The sequence below is a fragment of the Haemorhous mexicanus genome, chromosome 22, assembly GCF_027477595.1.
Source record: "Haemorhous mexicanus isolate bHaeMex1 chromosome 22, bHaeMex1.pri, whole genome shotgun sequence".
In the NCBI taxonomy this organism is placed as follows: Eukaryota; Metazoa; Chordata; class Aves; order Passeriformes; family Fringillidae; genus Haemorhous; species Haemorhous mexicanus.
In genome coordinates, this window is record NC_082362.1 from 5,323,444 (window position 1) to 5,350,645 (window position 27,202).

Here is a 27,202-nt window from a genome sequence, read left to right on the forward strand (position 1 = left end):
TAGGCAGACTGGCTCATTTCTAGTAGAAATCTGAATTGGTTTGTGTTTACAATCCACTTCATTTTGGATCTCCTAAAACTGTATTCATATTTTTTGTTAAAAATGCTAACTTCTCACCAGGGAAGTGGTGGAGTCCCCACCCCTGGAAATGTTCAAACAATGGGTCAGTGCAGCACTTGGCAGTAGGGTTTGGTGGGACTTGGTTGGAAATTGGACTCAGTGGTCTTGGAAGTCTTTTCAGCCTTAATGATTCCACAAAAGGGCATCTTTAGTGCTGTGGGAAAGGCGTTTTTAGTGGAGGTGGGTGTGTCCTTGCCACCCTGGCAGAATCACCAGATTGGGAGAGACCTTCAAGATCATCGAGTCCAACCCAGCCCCAACACCCCAACTAAACCCTGGCACCCAGTGCCACATCCAGGCTTTGTTAAACACACCCAGGGATGGGGACTGCACCACCTCCCCGGGCAGAACATTCCAGAACTTTATCACTCTTTCTGTGAAAAACTTTTTCCCAATATCCAACCTATGTTTCCCTTGATGCAGCCTGAGTCTGTGTGCTCAGGTTCTGTCAGTGCTGCTGGAGACAGAGCCCAGCCCCAGCTGAGCACAGCCACCTTTCAGGAGCTGTGAGAGTGATGAGGTCACCCCTGAGTCTCCTTTTCTCCAGGCTCAGCACCCCCAGCTCCCTCAGGGGTTCCTCTCAGGGTTTGTGTTCCCAGCCCCTCTCCAGCTGTGGGAATCCATAAAATCAGGGGGTTTTGGGGAAGCTGCAAAAGGCAGGCCTCAGAGAGAGCAGAACTGTGATTAGAGCTAAGCAGTAGCCATGAGATTGGTCAGCAGAAAAATTATGTCAGAAGAGCAAGGACAAATAGAACAATGGTCTGTGTATTAATGCTTGTCTAGAATAACTCCCCAAGCTGCAGAAAAGTTTATCTAGCAAGATATTAGGAAGTTCTAAGTTTAATAATGGAGCTCTGTGCATTGTGTTTCAAGGCTTACAAGCAGGTATTGTATTTGAAATAAGCAAGCATTGTTTCACCAAAGGTACCTGTGCTTATAGTGGTGGATAGAACTGCTGTCAATGTGCTTTTGCTTTGTGTGATTGGCCAAAAAACTTTTAAAGTGAATTGTAACATTAAGTTCTTTGTCTGCTGCCTGGGATGTGAGCTGGTGGCATCTTCCCATTGCCATAATCATGGAATGAGGCTGATGCTGGAAAACCAAACAGCTCCAGGCACGTTCCCAGCAGCCCTGTCCCGTTTGTGATTTGTACACAGCCTCGTTACCTCGGAGCTCACAGCCCTGTCCCCTCTCTCGCAGGTCCCGCATCCGCCGGGAGCTGTTCATCGAGGAGATCCAAGCCGGGAGCCAGAGCCAGGCCGGGTCGAGCGACTCCCCCTCGGCCAGAAGCAGCAGGGCGGCGCACAGCTCCGAGGGGGACAGCTGCGACGGCGTGGACGCGGAGGGCCCTCCCGAGGGGAAGCCGAGCGGCCCGGAGGCGGACGAGTTCAGCAGTGCGGCCGCCAAGTCTCAGGGAGGGCCCGCCGAGCCGGCTCTCGAGGCGGGGGAGGAGGCGCTGCGAGGAGCCAGGCCCTCGGAGAGAGCGGAGCCCGAGAGCCTGGAGGACACCGACGACGAGGGCCGGCCCAGAGCGCCGCGCCAGAGCTCCCCGCCGGCAGCGCAGCGCCCGGGAGACGCTCTGGAGACACTGCCAAACTCTGCCACGGAAGGGGATGCCTCTACCTCAGCTGCCTCCACCTCAGTCCTTACGGGGGAGAGCTCCTACAAGTCAAAAGAAAGTTCAGAGAAAATCTCCAGTGTGCCAAGTACGAGCTCGACGCCGGGCGCAGGCTCGCAGAAAGCCAACTCTCTGCAGAGCTTGTTCGGCTTCTCGGAGGCGGCGAGCTCCAGGAACACGCGAGACAGCTCCCTGAGGAAAAAGAAAGCGGCCAACTTGAACAACATCATCCACCGCTTGGAGAAGGCCGCCAGTCGGGAAGAGGCCGTCGAGTGGGAGTTTTGAGATTAAACTGGCCCAACTCGGGAGAGCTGGGAAGTCAAACTGGACCTCTACTGGTTTTATTGTGTTCGCACTTAACCGCCCTGCGGGCCACAGGGCAAAAACGCCATAGGCCAAGGTGCATATAGAAATCAAAAAAAGAAAAAAAAAAAAGGAGCGTTAAGCCCAATTTATGTTTGTGTTTTCGAGGAAGAAAACTGAAATGTGTAGTCAAGCTTTTTTGTACCCTGAAGTGTTTTTATTATTGCCCTAAGTGATTTCCACGATTTCTGGAATAACTCATACAGCTTTGCCTTGTGCCCTCCTCTTTGGTGTGGGGCTTTAAAAAAATGAAAAACAGGAAAAAAAAAAAAAACTAAAAAAAAAAAATCTTTAAAAAAAAATCCAACCCACATATTAAAAGGGGGCTTTTTATCTGCCATCTAATGGCTACAGAGCGATAATACACTATTATCTTCTTAAACCAGGAAAAAAGGGGAGATTTTTCAAGAAAAAGAAAAAAAAAGAAAGTTTTTTGTAGCTGTTCAGTTGCCACTAAGAGATTGCACAGTCAACCGACTCTAAACACACTAGTTTGGATTCCTACATATTTTCAAGAAAAGAAAAGAATCTTGTTGTTTGAAACTTTGAATTAAAAAAAAAACACATTTACTCCACATATTTTTTAACAAAACAAAAAAAAAAAGTCACATCAGGAAAATATCTTAATTTGTGGTAGCTGACTTAGTGTTTTCTTGTAAGTGAAATAGAATATTGACACGTAGTGCACATTGTTTCATAGCTTTAACTGATTCTGGTCTTTTGCAGCCCAGAATTTGTTTAATACACTCCATTTTAGGCCAAATCAGGACAAAAAAAAAAATCTGAATCTAGGTATTTTATAATCTGCTTTTTAACCTCTAACCACAGAGCACGCTGATCAGACCTCATATCTGGGAGGTTTAGGAGACAACTTAGAAGCAGCATGTACTTGATCATTTCACTTGGTTCGTAGTGTACAGGATTTCCTTTCAGCAAAGACAGATCGCTCCAAAAACGTTGGCCAGTAACATTTCAGCCTGCTCCTTGGGGGCCCAGCCCGTATCCCCAACATTCAGCTTTCCTGGAATCCTTGGGAATGCAGTTCACGTGTCCGATTGCTGTCACACACCACTAAGAGGGACGGGAGCTGCCGCAGACCCAGCCCTTTTCCTGCTGTTGGTGGCCATTTACTGACTCTCTTCCCACCACGAGCACTGATTTTAAATACGTTTTAGTTGTGGGAAGCTCCTTTTTTTTGCATGGATAAAGAGTACATGGCAATGACCAGACGGGCTCTCAGCGGGGTGGAAGCAGCCCGAGCTCGAAACCAAAACCTTCGTGCTCTGGAGTCCCAGTCCTGCCCTGCAGAAATACAGCCTTTCCCCATTATTTTATGCACAGGTTAGGGCTGATCAAAGTACAAATCCAATTCTAACTTGTCTCTAACTCCTCCTGTTGTCTATATGTATATGCGTGAGCATAGAGGTGCGTGGAAGGATGTGTGTGCGTGGGTGTGTGCGTGCAATTTTATACGTCTGTGTATTTTCTTACGTACTTGTGCACACATAGAGTGCATTACTGCCACCTTTTTTCAATAAGCTGTTTTATCAGTTATGGCTTCTACAAGTTTGCTAATTTAGACTCCTTTATTGCCATATCTTTAAAACTAACAATAGATGATTTCGGAATATATATATATATATAAATATATATATATATAATTTTTTTTTGCTTATTTATAGGTGCTGTATTTTATTATCTGATTGTTAGGAAGGGATGAAAGGGGGCAAATATTCTTTAGAGGGATAGACTGCCGGCAGTATTGGGTATAATTTACAAGATGTAGTTGTCATACTGTATATTATTGATTGAAGACTTTTTTGACCGTATTGTGTATCATTGAACTTTTGTCTTAGGTCAGCATCTTTTTGATGACACTTTAATGGTGCATTCATTACTTCTTAAGTTTAATTAATATTACTTTTCTGATTTTGGGGGAGGGAGGGATGGGGGAGAGGAGTTCCGACTTTTAAAGGTATGTTCCCAATATTACACCTCAGTGTGCTTGTATTAATTCATTAGTAGGATTTTTGACTGTAAGATGTGAAACCACATTTCTTGCATGATGTTTTAGAACTTATGTATTTCATTTGCAGTCTCTTAACATGCGACAGCAGCACTTAGCGCAAGTTTTCACAAATTTAAGAATCAGTACACTAAAATCCATCCTTCTCATGACTAAGGAAAGAAGGCTCTAGGAGGCTGAAAGGCAGGGATTTATTTCTGATTTTCACTGCTAGCTGTTTCAGGATTCCTCCTTGGGTAACTGGGGACTCGTGATGCGAAACTGAAGCTGAGGAATGGAGAGAGAGAGCAGCTGCCCCTTTCTGTGCTGAGCTGAGGGACAGTGGCAGTGACAGACACCAGGGTGTGGCAGCACGGGCTGGGAGCGCTCCTGGTGGGAGCGTGGCCAGTGCCTGGGAACGGGGTGAAGCCAAGGGTGACCTCTCTGTACCTGTCCAGTGTCCTGGTCTGACTTCCAAAGCACAGCTCCGTGGATAAGCACGTCCTGGTAGGAGTTCACATACCTTAGCACAAGTCACGACGGGCTGCGTCTCCAGCCAAGAGCAAAGCTTCTGCCCAGAAGACGCAGATATTTTCTTAGGTTCTTTAGTTGTTTTTATTTTTTATTTCTTCGTTGTTGTTTGGTTCAGGTTGGGTTTTTTAATTAATTCTAGGCAATACACTTGCCAGTCTGTTCCTACTGTCCTTGTCTGCTGATTTGAGACCCAGGTGCTGGATGCAGTCAAGTGGTTACTCTCGGCTTTCTCCATAGCGAGGGGTTTTTTTTCTGTTTGATGATTTTATTTTGTTTTTTAAGTTAATATTCCCCAAACTGTTCTTGTGCCTGTGTCTATCTGATTGCATTCCATGATGCTTACTGAGAGCTCTGGCTGCATTGTACGACAGCAGAACTGTATTCACAGGTCGCACACAAATGCAGCACTTAAGGTCAATCTCTCTCCTTAATAAGCAATACGTAAGTGCCTTGAAACATATCTTCTTTTTTTTTCTTCTTTTTCCTGTTTATTTTTGGTTTGCTTTTCAGGTTTCCACTAGCTCTTTAGGATTCTTTAGTGTCCGCCCGGTTTTTAATGCTGTAATGAATTTTAAAAAGCATATCTGTAGCTTGCCCTTGAGGAAATCTTTCTTTCATAACACTAACTGTTAATTCTAAGCTCCATTATTCCATTTGAGTCATGTAATTTTGCTGGTTAAAGACAGCGTTCAGAAGTCAGAAGTCACTCCATCCTGCCAAGCGTTATCATTGGGATCTATTATAAAATTAATCAAATAAAATGCTGTCAGTATTTCCTATATTTTTGGCACTTTATTAATGGCTTAGCTCCTTTTGCTGTTTCATATTTAATGATCTGTGTTGAATGTGGATTAGCCTGCTGAGATGCTGTGGGGGTGATCTCCTGCCCAGAGTCCCTTTGGGTTCCCTGGGCCCAGGAGCACCCCCAGACCTGGAGCTCAGAGATGCTCCTGGGCTTTGTCCCAGTGTTTAGCCAAGGTCACAGCTGCTTTTCTGTTCCAGTGGAAAGTAGGATGGATTAGTTGAACTACTGCTGATGTTCTCGGGTTGGACATGAGTTACCTGCTGGTGTTTCTGGCCAAGGCCCCCCAGTTTAGAGGCTGAATTTACACTGCAGGGTGTGAGAGATAGTTGGGATCAATTTGAAACTCACCCTTAGGAGGAAAATGTGCTTTGGAATAACTTTTTTTTTTTTTTTATTTAATTCAAAGGATAAAAGTTGAAGGAGAAGAAATGCCAAAGAGCAGCACAGGGGCTGTCATCCCTTGGGTGCTGATTCCAGGGGAAGGGAATGTGTGAAAGGTGGGACGTGGGGCTCATCTCCCAGGGCAGCAGAGCCCTCGTTGCTGACATTTCTTTTCCTGATGGATAAGAGCACAGGCAGTTTTCAGGAAATCCATCATGCCAGATTCTGTTTTTCCTGAGGTTCTTTAAAAGCATTTTATTTTCTCTCTCTGTTTCCAGTTCCATGCTCTTACCAATGCTGTGCATGAAGGGCCAGGGCAGTTTTAATAGAAATACGTTTATATTGCAGTTAAATTGTTGATTTTTCTCTCTGGATGATTAGAGAAGGAAAAAGAGTGCAGTGCTTTGTTTGCTAAAAGCCAGGGAAGAGTATCCCCTGGCAGAAGGGTCATGCAGTGGAATTGTCAATACACTTCCATTTTTCAGAATACAGATTTCAGACAACAGCATTGTAGATGTTTATTGGCAGAAATGCATTTAATTACAGTTGCTTTTGATGCCATAACATTTTTCCATTTTATTTATTCATCAGTGAAATGCCTATGAATAGAACCACCCTTTAAAGGAACCCATATCAGTGCACTCTGCCCATATCATGAATTGTGAGTCCTTTAGTAATAAACTCCTTGCTGTAATAGGAAAGATCTATATTACAGTTAAAAAGAAAAAAAGTATGTGCCTTTCTCATTAGCTAAAAGATCTCTGCATTATTTTTATGTACCTTGTTGATATGGGATTGGTGTAGAGCAGGGGGACCATGAACACCACAGAATTCTATGCAATATTTTCCAATCCAATTACTTAAAAGTCCCTATTTTTCAATCTTTTAACAGGAGAAATAGTCAGTTAGAGAAGTGCATCATGCTGGTGGTAATTCAAACTGCAAAGCTGATAAATTGACGTAAAATAGAATTGAGGGAAATGTGACAAATTAATGTGATGAAATAATGGAAAATGCTAACAGTGGTTGCAGTCCCTACAAGCACAGCTGCTGTCAGAAGTCTGTAATCTTCCATTTTAAAATTAATCATTTCCAGTATTCTTAAAGCTTTTATGAATAAGAATGCTCCTGGCAAAAACAGGGCAGGTTAGAAACAAGGAAAAAAAAATCACATTTTGACCATATAGAAATTATGAGAATACACGAGAAAATGTAATTGGGTTTGGACACTTTGCACTTGGATCCAAAATGTTTTATTTCAGTTGAAATGCCACAGTAATCTGTGCCTTTAGCAGGGTTGTGAGAGATCAGTAGCTTGGCAGTTTGTTGCAAACTGAAAGTGGAGTGTTGACATTTTTAACCTGCACATGGAGTGCACTATTTTTGCTCCATTTGTGTCTCTTCCTACTAAGGAGTTCCTGAAATTCTCTCTGATTTCCTCTTCACCCAGTGGATGTTCTCTGTCTTCAGCCACGAGTGTGGCTGAGCTCCTCTTGGAGACTCAGAAACAAGAGGAGAAGAAGGAAAGTTGGTTCTTAGGTGGGGACTGGATTTAACATTCCCTGAAACCAAGTCAGGGCTTTCCTGGAGTGTGTGGCACTTTTGGCCCTGGTGTGACCAGCTGCTTGTAGCCTCTTCTCCCTAAATTTAACTCTCATGGATAAAACACTGGCAAGGCAGGACTGGGTTGATTCCTGTGTTGTTCTGCCTTCCCCTTTCTGCTCTGTGAACATCAACATTTTCTTTGTGTTGCATATACAATCAGCTTTTCTGAGGATTTAAAAATTCTGTACAAAGGAAAGACTTCCCCCCACACACCCCCCAGCAGTTTAAAGTCTGGTTTAAATTGCAAGGAGAATCACTGGCATGGGAAGTACAAGATCTGAATTTCTTTTCTGATGTAACCTTTGTAGTTCAAAAGGGGTGTAGCAGTCCCTGTCTCCTTCACATCTATTTGAGCTCTAAAATGTAGAAATATAATTTCACCGATTTCTTCTTTCCTCCCCATCTCTTTTATAGGATATATTGACTATGCCATAGATAAAGTATAGTTAATAATGGACTTTATAGCAAGAAAAGCTCTTTAAACCATGCCTAGGGACGGATTTGTCCTACATGACCAGGTCATGGACTATACCCTACCCTATTAATATGCAAGGATAAAATGGTTTTATGCTCTGAACGTGAAATTTATCCTTTTGGAGAAGATTAGCGTTAGGCCTGTGCACTTAAGTTTTCAGAAAGCCTTAAAAACAGGTGTGTAAGTGGTGCCATCTCTGTCCTCAGGGATGATTTCCCCCCAGCCAAGTGGTACTGTGGCATATTTAATAGCAGTTATTAGTTATAAGGTCATTTTCCAGTTGAAGAAAGTCACTCATTGAACTTTATTCGTGAGCCCCTGGCCAGCACCCTCTGGTACAATCCAGGACCTGCTTTTCCCAAACCTGGGCATCCATATCCATCCCAAAATCCTTGGCTCTCTGTAAAATCTGTTTGTACAACTCTTGTGAATGGAAAAAAACCCTGATGGGATTCCTGGGCTTGATTGTCATTGCTATTCACAAACATCTTCTGGCACTAAAGTGCATTAAAAGGAAAAGCCTCCTTTTAAAAAACTAGGAAGATTATTGTATTTTGTCCTTGTCCAGCTCTTCTGTAAAGGTCAATTCTGCCAGTTTCAAGCTTGCTTTACTCACAGTGGTGTTGGGAGATTTTAGCCACAGTTCTGTAGAATTGCTATTATTAAATCTCTTGGTTTCATCACATAAGTTCAGTTCCTTTGGACTTTGAACCAGCTGAGTGCAGGGAGCAGCTGAATCCATTACCATAACCAAACAGTGAATACCCCTCTGATGTCATGGCTTTGGCTTTCTGTTTGAATTCCAGAGATATTTGTAATCATGGTACAATCTTCATCCAAAGTTCTTTGGAAGTGGAGAATCATGCCCAGAATTTCCTGCTGTTGTGGTGCCACACCTGATTTTTGCACAGTTCCTGTGTAATTCCTGGTAGTGTCACAACAGCACAGCCTCTCTCTTGACAGCAAGAAGAAGAGTTGTGTTCTCTTCTGTCTGTGTGGATAATTAATATGCATTTTTGGGAGTTGTGAAATGTGTCTCTGTGCATCATTCCAGGATGGAAAAGCCCCTCTGTGTATTTAGCATTTGTGTGCTTGGTCTTAATGGTGCAGCAGAATTGCTGCAGCCAAATTTGTGAAATCATTTGGGATGTAGGTGAGCAAGGGCTTAAAACCAAGCTGTATTTTAATGGGCAGAGGATGCCATTCCCCACTTGTCAGATGCATTCCCTGCTGTAAAGAGGGGATTAGCCACTGGAGAGACCAGGCTGCTGGAGATGCATGGGTTTAGCTAATGAGGATGGGGAAGATCATGCTCAGAATACATAAAAATGATCCCAGGGGTCTCAGATGTGCAAGAGCCAAGGAATTGGAAAGGAGGGGTCAAACCTTGTCTGTAGGTTTGGCTTCCTGCAGGAAGTTCATATCCCAGATAGTTGCACACATATCATGCTCTCTCCTTTATCAAGGTACAGTGGGCAGTAAAGACATTTTTAAAACAATCACAAAACCAGCTGATGAAGTAAATTCAAGCCAAGTATGGAATTAAAGCAAGCAGCTCAGCCTTGCTCTCCCTTAGCAAAAAAAAAACTCAAGTATTTGTAGGAATGTGGTAGAAATTTTCTGTTAGGCAGCTCCTCTTGGAAGGTGAGTGTCTGTGCTTTCAAGAGAATAAATAAAACTTGGCACTTGACTTGCTCTGAAGTACAATCTTGTCTCCAAGTAACTAGGAAAAATATTTTTGCAATCAGTCTTTCAATCAGACTTCCCTGGCTTTTATGAGCTCGTGTTGGACCCTTTGTGCTGTTTTGATGTGTTATTTATATGTGGTAAGTTATTACTAGCTTTAAAAGTGTTTCCAAAGGACCTGGTTACCTCTGCATGCTGGTACAGGTGATACAGGGAGTACTTGAGCATCTGGTTTGGAAAGGAGGAGCGTGGGGAATAAGCAAGGTCACATCTGCATTGTACTTTTCCTTTTCCTTGATCAGGGCTTCCATTTCCTTCTCACCTCCTCTAGAGAGATGGAGTTCATGGGTCATTCCTTTTTTTGCTGTGGGAGAAAGATTTTAGTCGAGCTTGAAATGATTTTATTTTCACTCCATAGGCATATCATCAAAATCCTGTGTGTTGCCACATTTCCCATTAAGTCTTTAGGATTTGCTTCCTGAAATTGACTCTTTCACTTTCTCTGCTTGGAAAGCTATGTGCCTTATTTCCTAATCTCTTCGTGGAGAATAATCTAAAGCACAGTGATCTGGCTTGCAGCATTCCCAGACTCTTTTCATTTTTTTGGAGGGGGAGAGCAAACGCTGATGGAGCATCCCAGTGTCCCAGCACTGGCAGGTGCTTGGCTCCCAGGCACATCCAGCACTGTGTGAGCAGTCTTTGTGCAATAGAAACTCTGGGGCTGTGCCTGGGGCGTTCCTGTCCCACAGCCAGGGAGGGTGAGCTCTCCTTCAGGGCAATTCACACTCCTGGGGGAAAAGAAAATCCCTGAGGGTTCCTTCAGCAGTTCCTGGGACAGGACTGAGCTGTCAGCCAGCAGTTGGTGCTCGCAGGGCTGGGTCTCACCCTGTGCACCCATGGTCTGTGAGAGTCAGGAAACCCCTGTGGCAGCTCCTCTGTGCCATCAGCCACTCCTGCTGTCCCCATTGCCACTCCCAGGGCTGTGCTGGCTCTGGGTGGTGAGGCACTGCCCAGTCATTCCAGCTGGGATTTGGGTTTGTGCACAACTGGCACCCCCAGCCCTCCCTCCCCGAGCTCGCTCTCTCTGCAGCATCAGAAGGTGAAATATGAAATACACAGAGGTGCTTTGTGATTAGGACAACAATCCAGATTTCCTATTCATGAGATTCATGTGTAACAGTTTCTTTTTTGTCGAGGTTTGAGTTTTTTGTTGGGTATAAACACAGCAGGAGTATTTACATATCCTTGGTTTGGGTTGGAAGGGAACTTAAAGCTCATCCTGTTCCAACCCCCTGCCATGGGCAGGGATGTCTCCCACTAGACCAGGTTGCTGTCCCCTAAATGGATGTTGGAGAAAGCTTGGGATACCCTAGAGATGGAGCAGGTGGTGTTGGCTCATAGTATCCATATCATTGTGCCCCAGTTGTGTTTTCTAGAGCAATCTTTTTTTTTTTTTTTAAGGAAAAAAAAAGTATTTTATCTAAATGCCTAATAAATAATATTATTTAAATAGTTTTTAAAATAATTTAGGACTGAGAATAAGAAGCCTCAGTTGTGAGAGAAGAGACTTAAAATATACAGAGAGAGAAAATACCCTGAGCCTCCTAGAGCCTCTACTGAGAATTTGCTAAAGACACAGAGCCCCTGGTCAGAGCACATTGCAATTAACTCACAAGTGTTCATTTAAAATGAGAGACTGGTTTCCTGTGATGTTCATCTTTGTTGGCATATGTTTGACTTTCTGAATTCAGAGCTGATTTCCTTCTCATTCAAAAGTTGGTCAAGGAAAAAAAAAGTATTAAAAAAAAAAAAAAGGCAAAAAATAATAATTCACCTTGTGCAGCAGCAACTGTCCCTGGTGTGAGCTCTGGAAATCCCCCTTGTGCATTCTGTGTGGCACACAGGGGTGGTTCAGTTTTGCTGCTGGGTTCAGAGAGGCTCTTCCCTGGCCAGGTGGCCCTGGGGAGCAGCAGAGCAGCCCCAGATCCGGGCAGGAGCGTGGCCCAGGGAGGGGTGGGCAGGCTCCAGCTGTGCCAGTCCCCCTGGCATGGGCAGAGGGAAGGTGCTGGGCCAGCTGCAGGGCACAGCAGCCACTTCTGTGGCTTGGGAAGCAAATTTGCACTTTGCCTTTTGAGGGTGTCCCACTTAAAAAAAAAAAAAACTATCCGGCGAATTTCCCACGTCAGGTTCTTTTTCCTTCTGGGGTAGTCCAAAAAGAAACTGAAAATGAGAGTAAAGAAAGCCCTGGTGTAAGTGTTGGATCAGCTCTGCCAAACAAAAGCTTGTTCCTCTTGGAATACTCTATGCATTTCTGTGGTGAAAAGCATTTTCTCCCATTCCTTGCTGGAAATGCTGTGAGAATGTCACACACACAAATTTGGACGTTGATCCCAAAGCAGATGGAGGCTGGGGAGGGGGGGATGTTCTTTTTTTTTCTTTTTTTCTTTTTTTTTTTTAATTGTTTCCCTCATGTCCCTTTTCATTTTATTTTTTTTTTTAATTAAAAAATTAACTCTTTGCATTTGTGCAATAACTACTTGCCATGAGAATGGGCAGACCTTGGAAATGCCCCGACTACTAACACAGCACAAGATGAACTCGAACAGAAAGTGGTGTACTTTTTCCTGAGAACTTTTTTTTTTTTTTTTTTTTTTTAATAATAAGCTCAGTTTTTACCCCAGTGTATTGTGGTGTCTTACATTTTTAGCAGTATTTTATATTTTTTCTGTAACGCACTAAGTCTTAGATGTTTTTAGAGCTTGTTTGTTATATTCACAATCACAGATTTTAAAAAAGAAAAAAGAAAAAAAAAAAAAAGATCCTCACAAAGACCCAATTGACCAAAAAAACAAAAAAAAGTGTCATTTTTTTTGTACAAGTAGCTTTGAGAAGCCCACATTGTGTTGCTGTGACTCATCTTTTGTAACATTTTATTTCTTGGTATTTGTTTAAACATAAAAAGTAAGAGTTTATCTGGCTGGCAGTGCAGGGCAGCGCTCCCTCGTCAGCAGAGGCATTGTTTCTGTCTTTGTTTGGTTTAGCCATAAAATGTTTGTTCTCAGCACTGTACAACGGTCCCTATATGATATGGAGAAGCAATATCACTGTATGAAACTCACACGATGTATTATTATTATTATTCACTAGCACCCTAGGTGTGATAATTGAAGTAAATATCTTTTATACAAACACAACTCCGTGTGGGCTGTCTTTTATTGAGGTGAGACCTGAGTCCAAGCAGCAAACATTTACATTGTGCTTCTGGTTTTGGTGGTGCCCAGAGGGATCACAGGGATGGTTTGGTGGGATTTGTGTTTGGCCAGGGGAGGAAAATTTCCTTTTTGTGTATCAGTTCCTATGGGGAGTGTGTGTGTGTTTCCAGTATCTTAAATATTGAAGTGTTAGATGTTCAAAATGTTCAGAGAAATCCAAGAGTGGCCATTCCAGCTGCAGTCAGTGTGAGGTGGGCACCCAGCTGCACAGACAGAAAATGTCTGGGGTCTGAGACTGCCAAGGGGGATTGTTTTGGGCACCACAGCAACATATCAACTCATTAAAAAGGAAAAGAAATGTCAGTTACCTGAGGTTGGAAATGCTTTAGATTCAGAAATGAAAATGTCAAAGAATTTTCCCAGATATTTGGCTCACTGTTTTATTTTTGCAGATCCTTTACAGGAAAATAAATTCTTCATTTAGTGCCTTATGGGATGTTCCTATAAATACTCTCAGTATTTACAGAGTGAGGAGATTGGTAAGGAGCAGATGCTGGAATCTGTCAGTGGGATTATGTTTTCAAAAGTAGTGGAAGAAATCATTTTGTGGATGCTCTGGGTGTCAGGTGGAGGATGTGTGTGTGTGTCTGTGCTTACCTGGCTGCTCTGTTTCCCCTGCTCATGTCTGGGGTTTTGTGAATTGAAGTTTATTTTGGGGTTTCCACCATCTCCTGCAATGCATCCCTGACACATTTCTCCTGCCAGGCTCTGGTGAGCCCCCATTAGGAGTCTCCTGTGGAACAGGATGGGTATTTGCTGTGGTTCTGTGCTGGAGAGCAGGGAGTCAGGCTGGGATTTCCCACCCCACGGAGGGTGGCACTTTGTGCAGCTCCATCTTGGTGTCCATTGTGTCTTTGCCATCTTTAGTTCTGCAAGTGTGGGGGAATTCTCCTCAAAATGTATTTTAAATGCTACTGAATGCCTTCATTTCATGACAAACATGCATTTTCTCATTTTGAAGCATCTGACAGATTGTTCCACAGGATGGAAAGGTTCATGGTTTAACAGTTTTTATTTTTTCCCCCTTCTCTTTAATAACTAGTCCAACTGTTGATTGCTCTAAATGGTATTATTGTGTATAATTTGATTTTTTTTAAGCTTGATGCTAAACAGGTAGACTTTTAAAATGCCATGCCTCAGGTAGGTTAATTTGTGTATTTGTAACTTGCACTTTTCTTCAGGTGATGTCAGCATGAAACTCCTAAAAAGCCACAGTGGTCATCATCTAAGGGTGTGTTAAACTTGAGAAAGCACTGAGCTGCAGAAGGCTCAGAATTTTACATCTTGGGATAAAGCCAGGTGGTTCTCTCAAGCCTAAATCTCACAAAGTTAATTCTGGGAAGTTAGGAAGGCAACCCAAACCACAAGGAAGCACTGAGAGGTCAGGAGCAGATATTTATGGCCTTCCATGGAGATAGTTGGATCTCCCACCATAATTTTATTGGGGCAGCCCTTCAAAAGGATCTCAAAATTCTTTTTTTTTTTTGAAGAAGAAATGCATGCTGTGTGTTCCCACAGACCTTTACTGGTTTGAACTGGGGCATCACTGGGAGTTCCTGCTGGGACAGAGCTGCTGCTGGGGCTGGATGGGTGAGGTTTGCATGGGAAATGCCAGAGGGATTTGCTGGACTGATGGGAAGAGTCCTCGTTCGTGGCATCCTTGGGTGCAGGAGGAAGGTCCCACCTCAGTGCCAAGGTCCTGGCTGTGCTTCTGCTCCACCATCAGTGAGAGCCAGGCTGACTTTCAGTGGGAAAAGAGATATTTTTACACATGTCCCCACCAGGTCAGAAGCTGGGAGTGGCTGACATGGTGCTTCTGAGCCCCACTTCTTTCCATTTGGAAATGTCATTTTCTCCTCAGTATTTCTGTTTTAATGGAAGTGGTGAAGGAATTGTGTACTTGCCAACAGAGGGCTTCAGAAAACATGATTTGATTACAGCACAGCATTTTATTTTCTTTTTGCTCCAAGCTATGGGAAACTGATAAGAAAATTCAAACTGTTTTCTTGAACTCTTCCAAGTTACCCATGTAATTATCTTAGTACCCTTGGAAATAATCCCTTCTTGTATGAAATCTCTCTCTTTACAGGGTGAATTTATTAAGCAGTGCTGGCTTTCTTTGCTGGGGGCTGTTTATTTTGGAGTGGCTGGGCCAGGAGGAAGGGGAAGGAGAAATCCTTCAAACCTTCCCTTCCCAGCAGACCCTCAAAATGTGAAAAGAAAGGGAGAAAAGCAGGGGAGGGAGAAGAAATCCTCCCTGCCCCTCTTCTGGCAGCAACTGGCAGAGAAACCCAGAGAGTCATGGAATGGTTTGGGTTGGAAGGGACCTTTCAAGGACACCTTCCACTGTCCCAGGCTGTTCCAAGCCCCATCCAGCCTGGCCTTGGACACTCCAGGGATCCAGGGGCAGCCACAGCTGCTCTGGGCACCCTGTGCCCTGGCCTCACTGCCCTCATCATAAAAAAACCAACTTCCTTAGAACTCACCTGAATCAGCCCTCTGTTAGTTGAAAACCATCCCCCCTTGTCTTGTCATGCTGCACTTTGGTGGCTCCCTCTCTCTTCCCCAAGGCCATTTTCCAAGCTGGCACTGAGGAGAGGGCAGCAGGAACTCAGAAGGATGCAGATGTTGGGATGAGCTTGGCAGCTGGGCTTTTCCTTGTTCTTCCTTTGGCACTTGGGCAGATAAGTCCCAGATGTTCTCAGGGTGTTGGACATGATCTGCTCTCTCCTTGTCCCTGTTTTGTCTCTCTGGCAGCACAGGAAAGTAAAACTGAGCAGGGCTGTTCTTCCTTCAGTGGTGCCAGTGCCATCCCTTGCTCATCCTCTGAAGGTCCTTCCTTCACCCCTGAAGGACCTCACTGATGGTCTTGATGTCTTCTCTTACTACTCTGTATCACAGAGAAACCTCATCTCTGCACTCCTGCAGCTTTTCCAGGCCTGACACCTGTGCCTGGAGACCAGGGAGATCCTGCTAGAACTTAGAGATGGCTTTTAGAGTTGTCACCATTCCTCTCTTTTCATCCTCTCCTTGCTTTTTCTGCCCTTTCAGAAGCCCTGCAGAGGGTCTGATCAGGGAGTGTCCTCCTGGCAGGTACAGATGGACCAGGACAGCCCAGAAGCAGCATTGCAGGCTGAGATGATTCCCAGGTTAATAATCCAGGAATTCTGGCTGCTCAGGAACTCTTGGACCTAACTGACCTTTCCTCCCTGCCTGGAGATTTCTTCTGAAGTTGCCTTAAAAAGTCCCAAAATCCCAATTCCTTTGTGTTTCTGTTGCATTGGTGAGATCTCTGAAGCACTTGGTCTTTATTTACCCTGGGGACACTCTTGGAGCAGCACAGTCCCTTTGAATGACCCTGATTTTTCATGGCCTGATGGGAGGTGAGATGCTCACCTGGGCTTTTGCACTGCAACCTCCTCTTCAGCCTTGACTTCTGAGCAGATTTGCACCTCAGAGCCCACAGACAGGGCTCTGGTGACTTGTAGAAAGAAACCTTCCATCATTCCCTGCCTCCTTGTCCTGTTCCTCAGCCTGCTGACAGCTCCCAGCAGTGGTGGCCCCAAGGAAAAGGCTTTGCATGAAGCTGAGGTGGAGTGAGTGACTCCCACACGCTCTGGGCCAGGCAGAAATGTTGTCCCTCACCATGAAAAGGTCAAGACAGAACTGGAACCATCAAGCTGTGCAATGGTGAAAGGCCTTTGACAACCTTCCTGTTGCAGGAAGGGTTTTGGCTCAGCTCTTTCTGCCTTGGCATCTTCACAGACCAAAAAAAAAAAGAAGGCAGAGAAAATCATCTTGTGCATGCAGGGCTGAATCTGCAGCCTTTGGATGGTGTGCTCCTCATCCCTCCAGCTGCAAAGAGCAGGGTCAAGGTCGAGTCATCTCCCTTGATTCTGCTGGAAGGGGAGCAGGACTTTGGGCAATAACAGCCTTCCCAGACTTCCTTAAAAGCTAAATGCCAAGTGTTTCAAGAGCCTGAAATTGGGCCTGAGTTTATGTGTAAACCTTGGGAGCTCTGGCATCAGGCAGAGCCGGAGGTAAGACTTTGTTGGCCTGGAAAGGCTCCTGGAGAGCGATGCCAAGAAGTCTTGGCACGTTTATTTCGTGGGGAAGAGCAGTGATTTCAACTCAGAAGTAACTGTCCAGTCATGAGCTGGAGTGGCCCAGCATGGGGAAAGGTGAAAGAGCTGGAAAAAGCAAAGGGTCCGTGGCAGACCCAGTTTCCTGCTTCTTCCTTTGACTTCTGCCCCTTGCCCTGGCACTCTCAGACAGCCCTGTTTGTGCTGAGTGAGTTTCCAGCTTTGAGCCTTGGTGCCAAGGCACTCCAAGGTTTGCTTATCTTACCATCATCTTCCTTCCAGTCAATAAAATAGACTTCAAGCCTTTGAAGTCGTGGCTTTCAATGCACTCCAGTTGACTTTTCAAAGAGAGCGTGCCACATCACTTCTCAGCTTGTTTTCTTTTTTTTTTTTTTTTTACAGTTATGTAAATTCAGGGAGGCCAGACAGCAAATGGAGGGAGATGAAAAAGTTCCACGAGGCAAATCAGGGTGTGAACTTGCAGAGCATCAGCTAATTTGCCATAACTGCCCATGTGTGTGCTCCTAGCCCTATCCCTTCAGCTACAGCACTCACCTCTCATTTCCTCAGGGCTCTGAGGACCCACATGAGCAGTTACCCTGGTCCCATGGATGTGTAGCAAGTCACAGCCTATCACACCCCAAGGTGATTTATTCATCTCTCTGCATCCTCAGTAACCGAGCCACCATCTCATGGAAAGATTGCCTCTCATTTATTTATGTCTGGCCTTATAACTTCAAACTAAGTTGCTAGTAATGTCTTAATTTTCTCCATCTGTGAAAACAGATGCTGTTTATTTTGGCTGATTTGCCAAGGGAGCCCAGTTGCTGGGGCTTGTTACAGGAGTCAGAGTTGCTGTTGCTGTGTGGCAGCTCCAGGCTCGGGGCACTCCTGGTGAGCCCCTGCATCTGCCAGGCTCTGCCCCCACCAGCCTGGGCACTGGGGCTCCAGGACTGTTCTCTTCAACAATCACTTCAAGGGTTTAACCTCTTGGAATGGCAAGAGACTGACTGGGCTGCTCACAAGGAAAGTGTAAGGCTCATGTCAATGTTTTATTCTTGTTTTGGGTTTTGTTTCTTCACTGTGTGTCCCAGCACATGGCCTGTCCATACAGGTCCTGAAATATCCATCCCACAGCAGGGCCCCTTGGGCACACAGAATTCCCAGAAAAGGCATTTCTTCAGAGCATTTTCTTTGAGCAGAGGCTCTTTCTGAGGGTTCATTCAGGGTTTGGCAGGGTATCATAGAATTATTAAATGGTTTGGGTTGGAAGGGAACCTTTACCATCACCAGGTCCAACCCCTTGCCATGGGCAGGGACAACTCCCACTGGACCAGGTTGCTCAGAATCCCTTCCAGCCTGGCCTTGAGCACTTCCAGGGATGGGAATAGTCCAGTCCCAGCTTCTGATTTGCTGTGCATCAGAAAGGGGAATCCAGCCCTGTCTGTGCCAGGCTGGCACCAGAGCTTCTGCCAGTGTGGGGCTGCCCAGTCCCTGCACTTCTGCCCTTTTCTTCACAAGGCCATGGCAATGCCAGGCCTGGCTTTTTAAAACCCAGAGCTGGCAGAGTTTGAGGCTAAAGAGACTTGCTTTAAAGCCCATTTTCCCCAGGACTTCACCTTCTTTGTCCCATTACGTTCTGCAGTAGCTCTTCTCTTCCCTTTGAGGTATTTGCACATCTGAGGGGTCAGAGGCAGGGCTCAGCAGCTCGGGGAGCACAAAGGCAGATTCCTCTGGCTGCATTCAGTGCCTGAGCTGCCCTGCCTGCCTGGCAGAGCCTGCTCCTGCTGCTGCAGGTGAGGAGTCGCTGGCACAGAAGTGCCGAGCTCGCGGGTGGCCACGGCCCCCGTGAAAAGGGAAAGTTATGATTAAAAAAAAACAAACCCAAAAAGCAACTGTGAGGAGTGACCCTGACAGGGAGAGGAGAGGGAAGCTCTGTGTGTTTGGCTGCTTTCAGTGTCAGACACGGCTCCAGCCTTTTCTGTTTCCATGGATGGTTTCGTGGCCAAGGCCGAGTGAAACCTCAGGGAAGGAAGGAAGGATGCAGATCCCTTTCAATCTGAGAGCTTTGGTGACCCTTTTTTCTCTTACATTGAAAAACTCAGTCCCTGTAAGTCAGAAGCCAAAAGGATCATTTCAGAGAGAGATGCAGGAACTGGGTCTCCTCCTGCATGCTCCCAAGCTCAGCTCTGCAGAGGATTTTTGGGCAGGGTGGGAGGCCAGGGAACAATTCCTGCCCCTCCTGGTGGGGTGAACCTTGGGCAGGATGCTCAGCAGTGCCTCGTGCAGAACTGGGGCCCCCAGCCCATGTTTGGCCAGCAGTAGCTTCCCAATTACATTTTAATGCAATTTCAAAAGACAGCCAATTGAATAATTAACCATAGGGAAGAGCTTTTCTCCTCTCCAAATCTTGTTGATGCAAATATTTTGCATCAGGCCACCCATGTTTTGGAGCAGGCAGGGATTCCCCATTCCTGGAGAAACACTGACCTCCAGTGGGATGTGCCTTTAGCACAACTGCTCGATCCCGAGTCTCTTATTGGGGGCTCTAAAATGTAAATATGCAGAGGGGGAAAAATAACTCCATGGGTTGTGTTCAAAGCAAGTGCCCCCTGCCTTTCCCTGCAGTGAGGCTTGGTCCTTCTCATTAACATGGGAAGGGGAATGGCTTTAAACTGAAAGAAGTTTATCCAATCTAAGTTTGGATTGGAAATTGGGAAGGAATTCTCTGTGAGGGTGGGCAGGCCCTGGCACAGGGTGCCCAGAGCAGCTGGGGCTGCCCCTGGACCCCTGGCAGTGCCCAAGGCCAGGCTGGACAGGGCTGGGAGCAGTCTGGGACAGTGGGAGGTGTCCCTGCCATGGCAGGGGTGGAATGAAAAGGGGCTCTGAGATTCCATTACACCAACACAGTAATTGTCTTTCTTATTGTTCAGGTTGAAAAAGACCTTTAAGAGCATCCTTACTCCATCACTACCATGTCCCCAAGTGCCACATCTACCAAAAAAAGGGGGAATTTGCACCAGCCAAGACCCTGATTCCTGGGAAAGCAGTGTCACTTTGGGCATCACTGCTGCTCTTAGTCCAACCCTGTGGCCAGGGCATCACTCCCTGTGCAAGGAGCTCCCTCCACAGCTGGTTCCTGGGTGTGTGGAGCATTTCCCAGCCTGGCAGGACTGGGAGAGCTGGAACTGAGCTGTGCACGTGTTGCACCCCTTGTCTGAAGGCTCAGAGAGGGCAGGAGCCCTGAGGACAGCCTGCCCTTGCTGCTCCCCAGGCAACCCCTGCACTTCTTGCTCCCTGGCTCTTGATAAATGAGGAGACTTTTTTTGCCTTCCAGCTGTCTGGGAATTAGGGGAATGATTAAATAGGAATTATCAGGGAGGGAGATGGGACCTGAGCTTTGGCCCACCTGGAAATCCAGGCACAGAGGGACAGATCCTGCATCCCCGCAGTGGAGGAGCTGGCAGTGCAAAACACCAGCTCTGAACCTGGAGCTGAGCAGGTTTTCCAGCCAGGGAGAGGCCCAGACACTGCTGGCAGCCAGGGAGAAAGGTGGAACAGGTCGATTTCTGCTGCAGGACAGTTTGGGGATGGATTTGCCAGTGGAACCCTGGGCTTGCCCTGCGGGGCTGCTCCCGTGCCTCTCGCTGGAGCTGCAGCCTCACTGCTTCACATCTGGGCTCATCTGGGGTTATGTGAGGGCAATGAGAGGTTTTTGTTCTGCTCCTGGAGCATTCCAGCAGTGCCTCTTGTGGTTTAGGGTGTGGGTTTACTCTGGGGGCAGCTGGGAAGAGAGGGATCCTTTGTAGGGAATGCCGGGGGCTGCAGAGCCTGTGCCCAGGGCAGGACTGGTCCCCCCCCTGAGCCCCTCCTGGGGTGTCCCCCACCCTGCTCTGCCCTGTGAGTGCCTCTCCCAGCCCCCACAGCCAGGGCAGCCTCTTCCAGCCCCTCTCCAGACCTGGGATCAGTTCATGGGCTCAGCTCCCTGAACCCTCTCCAGGTGCCCCCACTCTGCCTCCCAGGATGCTGCCAGGTACCCCTGGGCACCAGAAATACCTGCCTGCTGCCTTTGAACAGCTGTGCCAGTGCTGGCAGCTGCCTGTGGCCCTGGGAGGTGGCACTGCTCCCTCCCAGCACCGTGCCCACCCTGGGGCATCCCCAAATTAAATTATCAGCATCACGCTGCCCCAGACACGCCCAGGCAGCACTAGTGCTCCCAGCAGTCACAGCCACCACGGGATGGGTAAAAACCCACCCTGTGTCTCATCCTGCCACCCACACCACCACCCTGAGCCTTAAAAACCAAGTCCTTTACAAGCATAATACCCCTAAAAAATTCAATCAAGCAATAAAACTCAGGCGTGAGCGGGGACTGCTGCTGTGCTCCCAGCCATCAGGAGAGAGCAGGGGTGCTGCTCTGAGCTGCTCCGCTGCTCCACCTGGGGTTTCTCAGCTCCTTGGTGTCCCCTGGCTCAGCCTGGGCTTTGGTGACAGCCCTGGCTCTGTTTTGCAGTGCGCTGTGCCGAGCTGCAGATCCAGCTGACTGAGGCTGTGGCCACCCTGGCTGCCCAGAAGGAGCTGGTGGCCAAGCTGGAGCACGACCTCAGCACCATCCAGGCCCTGTCTGCTGTGCCACGCCCCGAGGCAGAGGTACCACGGCCTGGGCTGGCTCCCAGAGCTGCCAGAGAGCTCTCAGCTCCCCCCGGGGCAGGGGAGGGTGTCCACCTCCTCTTGGCCTCAGTTTTCGGGGGGGTTGGTGGTTGTTATTATTATTATTATTATTATTATTATTATTATTATTATTATTATTATTATTAATTTTATTAATTTTATTAATTTTATTGTTTTAGTATTATTTTAGTATTATTATAATTTTAATATTATTTTAGTATTATTTTAGTATTAGTCATTAAGTCTTAATATTTATTATTATCATGATGAATTTCTTCTTATTAATAATATTAATGTTTATTATTATTTATTCTTAATTACTCGTTATTGTTATTTCTATTACTATTACTATTATTATTATTCCTTCCTTCCTTCCTTCTCTTTCTCATAATTCACCCTGCAGAGATGGGTGCATCTTCCCCCCCCACCATGGGGGCATGGGAGAGTGTTCACCTCCTCTTGTTTTTCAGTTTTTGGGGGGGGGTTTGGTGGTCGTTATTATTATTATTATTATTATTATTATTATTATTATTATTATTATTATTATTATTATTATTATTATTTCTTAATCATTTATTAATATTATTTATTATTATTAATCATTATTTCTTCTTATCACTTTATATTATTATTATTATTTCTTAATCACTTATTAATATTATTTATTATTATTCTTCACTATTTCTTCTTAATCACATTATTATTATTATTATTATTATTATTATTATTATTATTATTATTATTTCTTAATCACTTATTAATATTATTTATTATTATTATTCATTATTTCTTCTTATCACTTTATATTATTATTATTATTATTTCTTAATCACTTATTAATATTATTTATTATTATTAGTCATTATTTCTTCTTATCACTATTATTATTATTATTATTATTTCTTAATCACTTATTAATAGTATTTATTATTATTCTTCATTATTTCTTCTTATCACTTTATATTATTATTATTATTATTTCTTAATCACTTATTAATAGTATTTATTATTATTCATTATTTCTTCTTAATCACATTATTATTATTATTATTATTATTATTATTATTATTATTATTATTATTATTATTATTATTATTATTATTATTATTATTATTATTTCTTAATCACTTATTAATATTTATTATTATTAATATTTATTATTATTATTATTACTACTATGACTACTACTGCTATTTCTTCCTTTTCTTTCTGACGACTGTCCCAGCAGAGATGGGTGCCAGGGGGAGGTGCTGGCATGGGAGGGGGTGGCCCCAGGGGCACGCAGGGACCCTGCAGGGCAAGGCTGGGGTTTGAGGAGGAGCCCCAGCTCCTGATGCCTGCAGAGAGCCCGTGCAGCGGGGTGAGGCTGCAGGAGCAGGCAGCAGCAGGACCCGGGAGGGGCTGCTCTGCCCGGGCACCTCGGGGAGGGTGGGAAATGTTGAATTTGTGCCGTTTGTGCTGCCCAGGGTGCGGCCAGCCCCGGGCTGGAGAGGATCCCCGAGCCCATCAAGGAGGCCACGGCGCAGTTCTGTGGTGAGAGGGGAGCCAGGCTGGGCTGGGGGGCTCCTCTGGGGGGTGGCAGCTCCTGAGCCAGCCCTGCTCGGGGGGACTCCCACAGGGACACTTCTCCACGCTGGGCATGGTTTGCCCATCTTCTGTTCCTCCCGGGGTGCCAGGCCTGGCTCTGTGCTGGGCTGGGGAACCCAGGCTGAGCCCAACCCCTGAGCTCTGTGCTCTGCCTCCTGCTCTCCCCTCCCAAGGCAGAGAGTGAAACATCAGCCTGGCTCAGCCTGTTTCCTCTACATCAGCCCCTGTGCTGAGGTCTGCAGGAGAAAATGAATCCAAAAAAATAACAACTCCTTGCTCCTCTGGGGGAAAAAAAATTCCTTTCCCTTTTTTTTCCTATTTTTTGCTTGGGTTTTTGTTTTTTCTTTTTGTTTGTTTTGAAAGGTTTCGAAAACACAAGATAAACATTTATCACAGCAACAGTCCCACCAAGCTAAACAACCTGCAGCCACCCATCCTGCTCCATGAATAACTGCTCAGTGCAGCTGGTTGAGTCATGGCCTTGGGGACACATTTCTCCTTGGCTGTGAATGCCACTGCCAGGAAGGAGGAGCAGGGAGGGATGCTACAACCTCCCAGGCACCCACAGAGCCCCATCAAGGGGAGCAGCCCATGTGGAACAGCCCAGAAATGGGGTCCTGGATGAGGGGTAGGGGTGGGGGAGAGAGGATTGTGGCTCTGGGGCTTCGTTTCAATGCTGCAGCTGCTGCAGAGGCCAGAGGAGAGATCCTGGCAGGGATGGGGAGGGTTGGAGTCAGGGAAAGGCAGCCATGGGTTGCACCAAACAATGCAATTGGTTTTCCTGTCCACTTTGAGGATGAGTCCTCAAAAATGAAAACAAAAAACCCCAATAAATAGCAGTGCATGTGTAACAACTGTGCACAGGGGTTGGTTTGGGTGCCCCCAAGGTCCCAAGCAGGAGGAGCCTGAGCACAGCCCTGGGGTGGATGGTGGGCATCCACCAGGTCATGTCTCACACCAAACCTCGTCCACAGGTCAGCCTGCACCCCCTGGCACCTCATTCCCTGAGGGCCAGGTGGACTCACTGCTCTCCATCATCTCCAGCCAGAGGGAACGCTTCCGGGCCAAGAACCAGGAGCTGGAGGGGGTGAGGAGCCTGCTGGGAGGGGCTGGGGGGCTGCAGGGGCCCAGCCCGGGCTGCCTGCAGGGAATTCTGTGCAAGCACTGCAGGCAAAAGGAAAACACATCCTGCTGGGAGCAGGAGCAAAGCCTGCCCCAGCCCATCCCTGCTGCTGCAGCTCCAGGACAGGTCCAAACCCCTGTGTCCCTCTGTGTCCCTCTGTGCCTCTGTCCCTGTGTCCCTGTACTTCTGGCACAGTGTTTGGGGGTGCCATGGAAAAAGCACATAGAGAATACATTCTGGGGTAACAAATTGAAGTAGAACTCAAAATAACCTTTTCCAAGCTGCCTGGTTGTGTCTGCACTTCCTGTGGGAGCCACATCCCATCCCAAATCTCCCCTCAGCCACCTGGGCTACCCCAGCCCTTCTTTGGCTTCTTATGGGTCAGGATGGGAACCCCCTTCTGCCACACCTGGGACAGTTGCAATTTGAATTCAAAGCCAGGGGGGTTAATTCCTGGGGTGAAAGGGACTGAGCCCTGGCTGGATGTCCCAGGTCCCCCTGGCTGGATGTCCCAGGTCCCCCTGGCTGGATGTCCCAGATCCCCCTGGCTGGATGCCCCAGGTCCCCTGGCTGGATCCCCCAGGCCCCCCTGGCTGGATGCCCCAGGTCCCCCCTGGCTGGATGCCCCAGGTCCCCTGGCTGGATGTCCCAGATCCCCCTGGCTGGATGTCCCAGATCCCCCTGGCTGGATGTCCCAGATCCCCCTGGCTGGATCCCCCAGATCCCCCTGGCTGGATCCCCCAGATCCCCCTGGCTGGATCCCCCAGATCCCCCCTGGCTGGATGTCCCAGATCCCCCTGGCTGGATCCCCCAGATCCCCCTGGCTGGATCCCCCAGATCCCCCCTGGCTGGATGTCCCAGATCCCCCTGGCTGGATGCCCCAGGTCCCCTGGCTGGATCCCCCAGGCCCCCCTGGCTGGATGCCCCAGGTCCCCCTGGCTGGATGTCCCAGGTCCCCTGGCTGGATGCCCCAGGTCCCCCCTGGCTGGATGCCCCAGGTCCCCCCTGGCTGGATGCCCCAGGTCCCCCCTGGCTGCATCCCCCAGATCCCCCTGGCTGGATCCCCCAGGCCCCCCCTGGCTGGATGTCCTAGGTCCCCTGGCTGGATGCCATTGTCCCTCCACACCCTGCAGGAGAACAGGATGCTGCAGCACACGGTGCATGCCCTGCAGAGCGAGCTGGACACCCTCAGAGCTGACAACATCAAGCTCTACGAGAAGATCAAGTTCCTGCAGAGCTACCCTGGCCGGGTGAGTGTCCCCCTGTCCGTCTGTCTGTCCCTCCTGGGGCTGGGCTCACACAACAGGCAGCCCCCAGACACAGAAGTTGCACGTTTCCAATGTGCAGCCTGCATGGGAGTTGGAGCTAATAGGGGTGGGAAAGGCTCTCCCTGCCAGGAAGGCAGTTTGGAGCTGTGCTGAGGGGTCTTGGACATCTTCAAAGCCAGAAGCCCAAATTTCCTCCCTAGCAGAGCTGCTACACCCTGCCCTGATGCTCACTGCTGGCAAGTGGGGATGCTTCTGCCTGACCAGGCTGCCAGAGGTTAAACTGGGACCTTCTGCAATAAACCCCTGCAGCAGAGCCTGCAAAACAATTCATCCTGTCCCACTTGTGCTCATTCCTGAACTTGTTGTATCCAGCAGAGAGAGCTGCTCCCTGAGCAGCCAGAGGACAAAAGAGAAGAAGCCAGCCCAAAATCATCCCAGTAATGCCAGGAGAAGGCTGGGAAGGGGGACCAGGCTTTGCTGCAGCCTGCTCTGCTCAGAGGTTCCTCCCTGGGGGATGCAGGAGGCTCAGGCTGCTGCCTGGGAGATTTCCACTGCCAGCACTCCCCTGTCACAGCCAGGCTCCGCTGACCTCGGGCTTTCCTTAAAAATGCCAAAGTGCCACTCACAGAGGGGACACCCATTCCCTGCCACCCTCCCCCCTGGCTGCTGCCTTTCCTTGCTGCCTGCACCGAGTCTGTTTTGTTGAGGGATATTTTAATAGCATTTGGTGGTGGGAAACTCCTGCAGCTTGAGGGACCTTATTTGGTGCCTTTCCTTCTGTCCCCGTGATGACGCCAGGTCGTCCCCTCTGACATTTTTTCCCCTTTCTCCTGTGGAATATCATCTCCATGTTTATCCTCTGCCACAAGGCAACCCCTGAATGCCATTGCCATGAGCTAAAGAGCAAAACCCTCCATGGCAGCCGTGCAGGGGATTGCATAATTCACCCCCTAATGGGACATGTGACACGTTAAAAATACTCGGCAAAGATCACCGCACTGGCCGGGCTGTGGCAGCTCCCAGCCCCTAAATCGGGCTCTGGGCTCATCACAGTGACCCCAGGGTCGGGTTGCAGTGTGTGAGGCCTTACTAAAGGTTTACACAGAGGTGTAACAACCAGCAGTGGGAGCAGGCAGGGCCCTCTGCATGCAGCAGCAGATCCAGAAAGGCCTCGGGGAGTGCGGGCGCTGAGCAGAGCGGCAGCGGTGCCGTGCTGGGACATGGCACAGGGAATCAGCCCTGGAGCAAGGAGCCAGAGCCTGCATGGGCTGTGCCCAGGGCTGGTGGCTGCATGGGCTGTGCCCAGGCTGGATTTGGGCAGGAATGATGTGGAATCTGCAGCTCCTGCAGAGGTGGAGGAAGGAGGAGCAGGGAGGCTGCAGGAGCATCCTCGGGGCTCGCTGCAGCCGAGGCTGTGTAAGGGGAATTTTACAGGAGGAGTATAAAATCCATCCTGGCTGGACCCACCCAAATATTTCCCTTCTTTCAGGGGGTTTTCTTCATTGTCCTTGCCCTTTTCCCAGCCTATAACAGCTCTGTGTTTGGACAATGATTTCCTCCTCCTAAACCTCTGTCTCCCTCCTGCCTGGCCCAGCAGCAGAGGAATT

The 27,202-nt window shown here is 47.3% G+C and overlaps 1 protein-coding gene across 7 annotated transcripts in view; it reads left to right on the forward strand.

Moving 5' to 3' along the window:
• The window catches only part of CUX1 (cut like homeobox 1), a 269,325-nt gene that overhangs the window by 235,583 nt on the left and 6,540 nt on the right, over window positions 1-27,202 (forward strand). For 6 of the 7 annotated variants that reach the window (XM_059866191.1, XM_059866192.1, XM_059866194.1 and 3 more), the window contains one exon: window positions 1,321-12,786. In XM_059866191.1, coding sequence (XP_059722174.1) covers window positions 1,321-2,023 — 703 coding nt within the window. In that variant the 3' untranslated portion in view covers window positions 2,024-12,786. Of the gene's footprint in view, window positions 1-1,320; window positions 12,787-21,459; window positions 21,597-23,083; window positions 23,151-24,178; window positions 24,292-25,460; window positions 25,578-27,202 lie in introns of those variants that run through there. The other variant, XM_059866198.1, reaches the window with a different exon arrangement.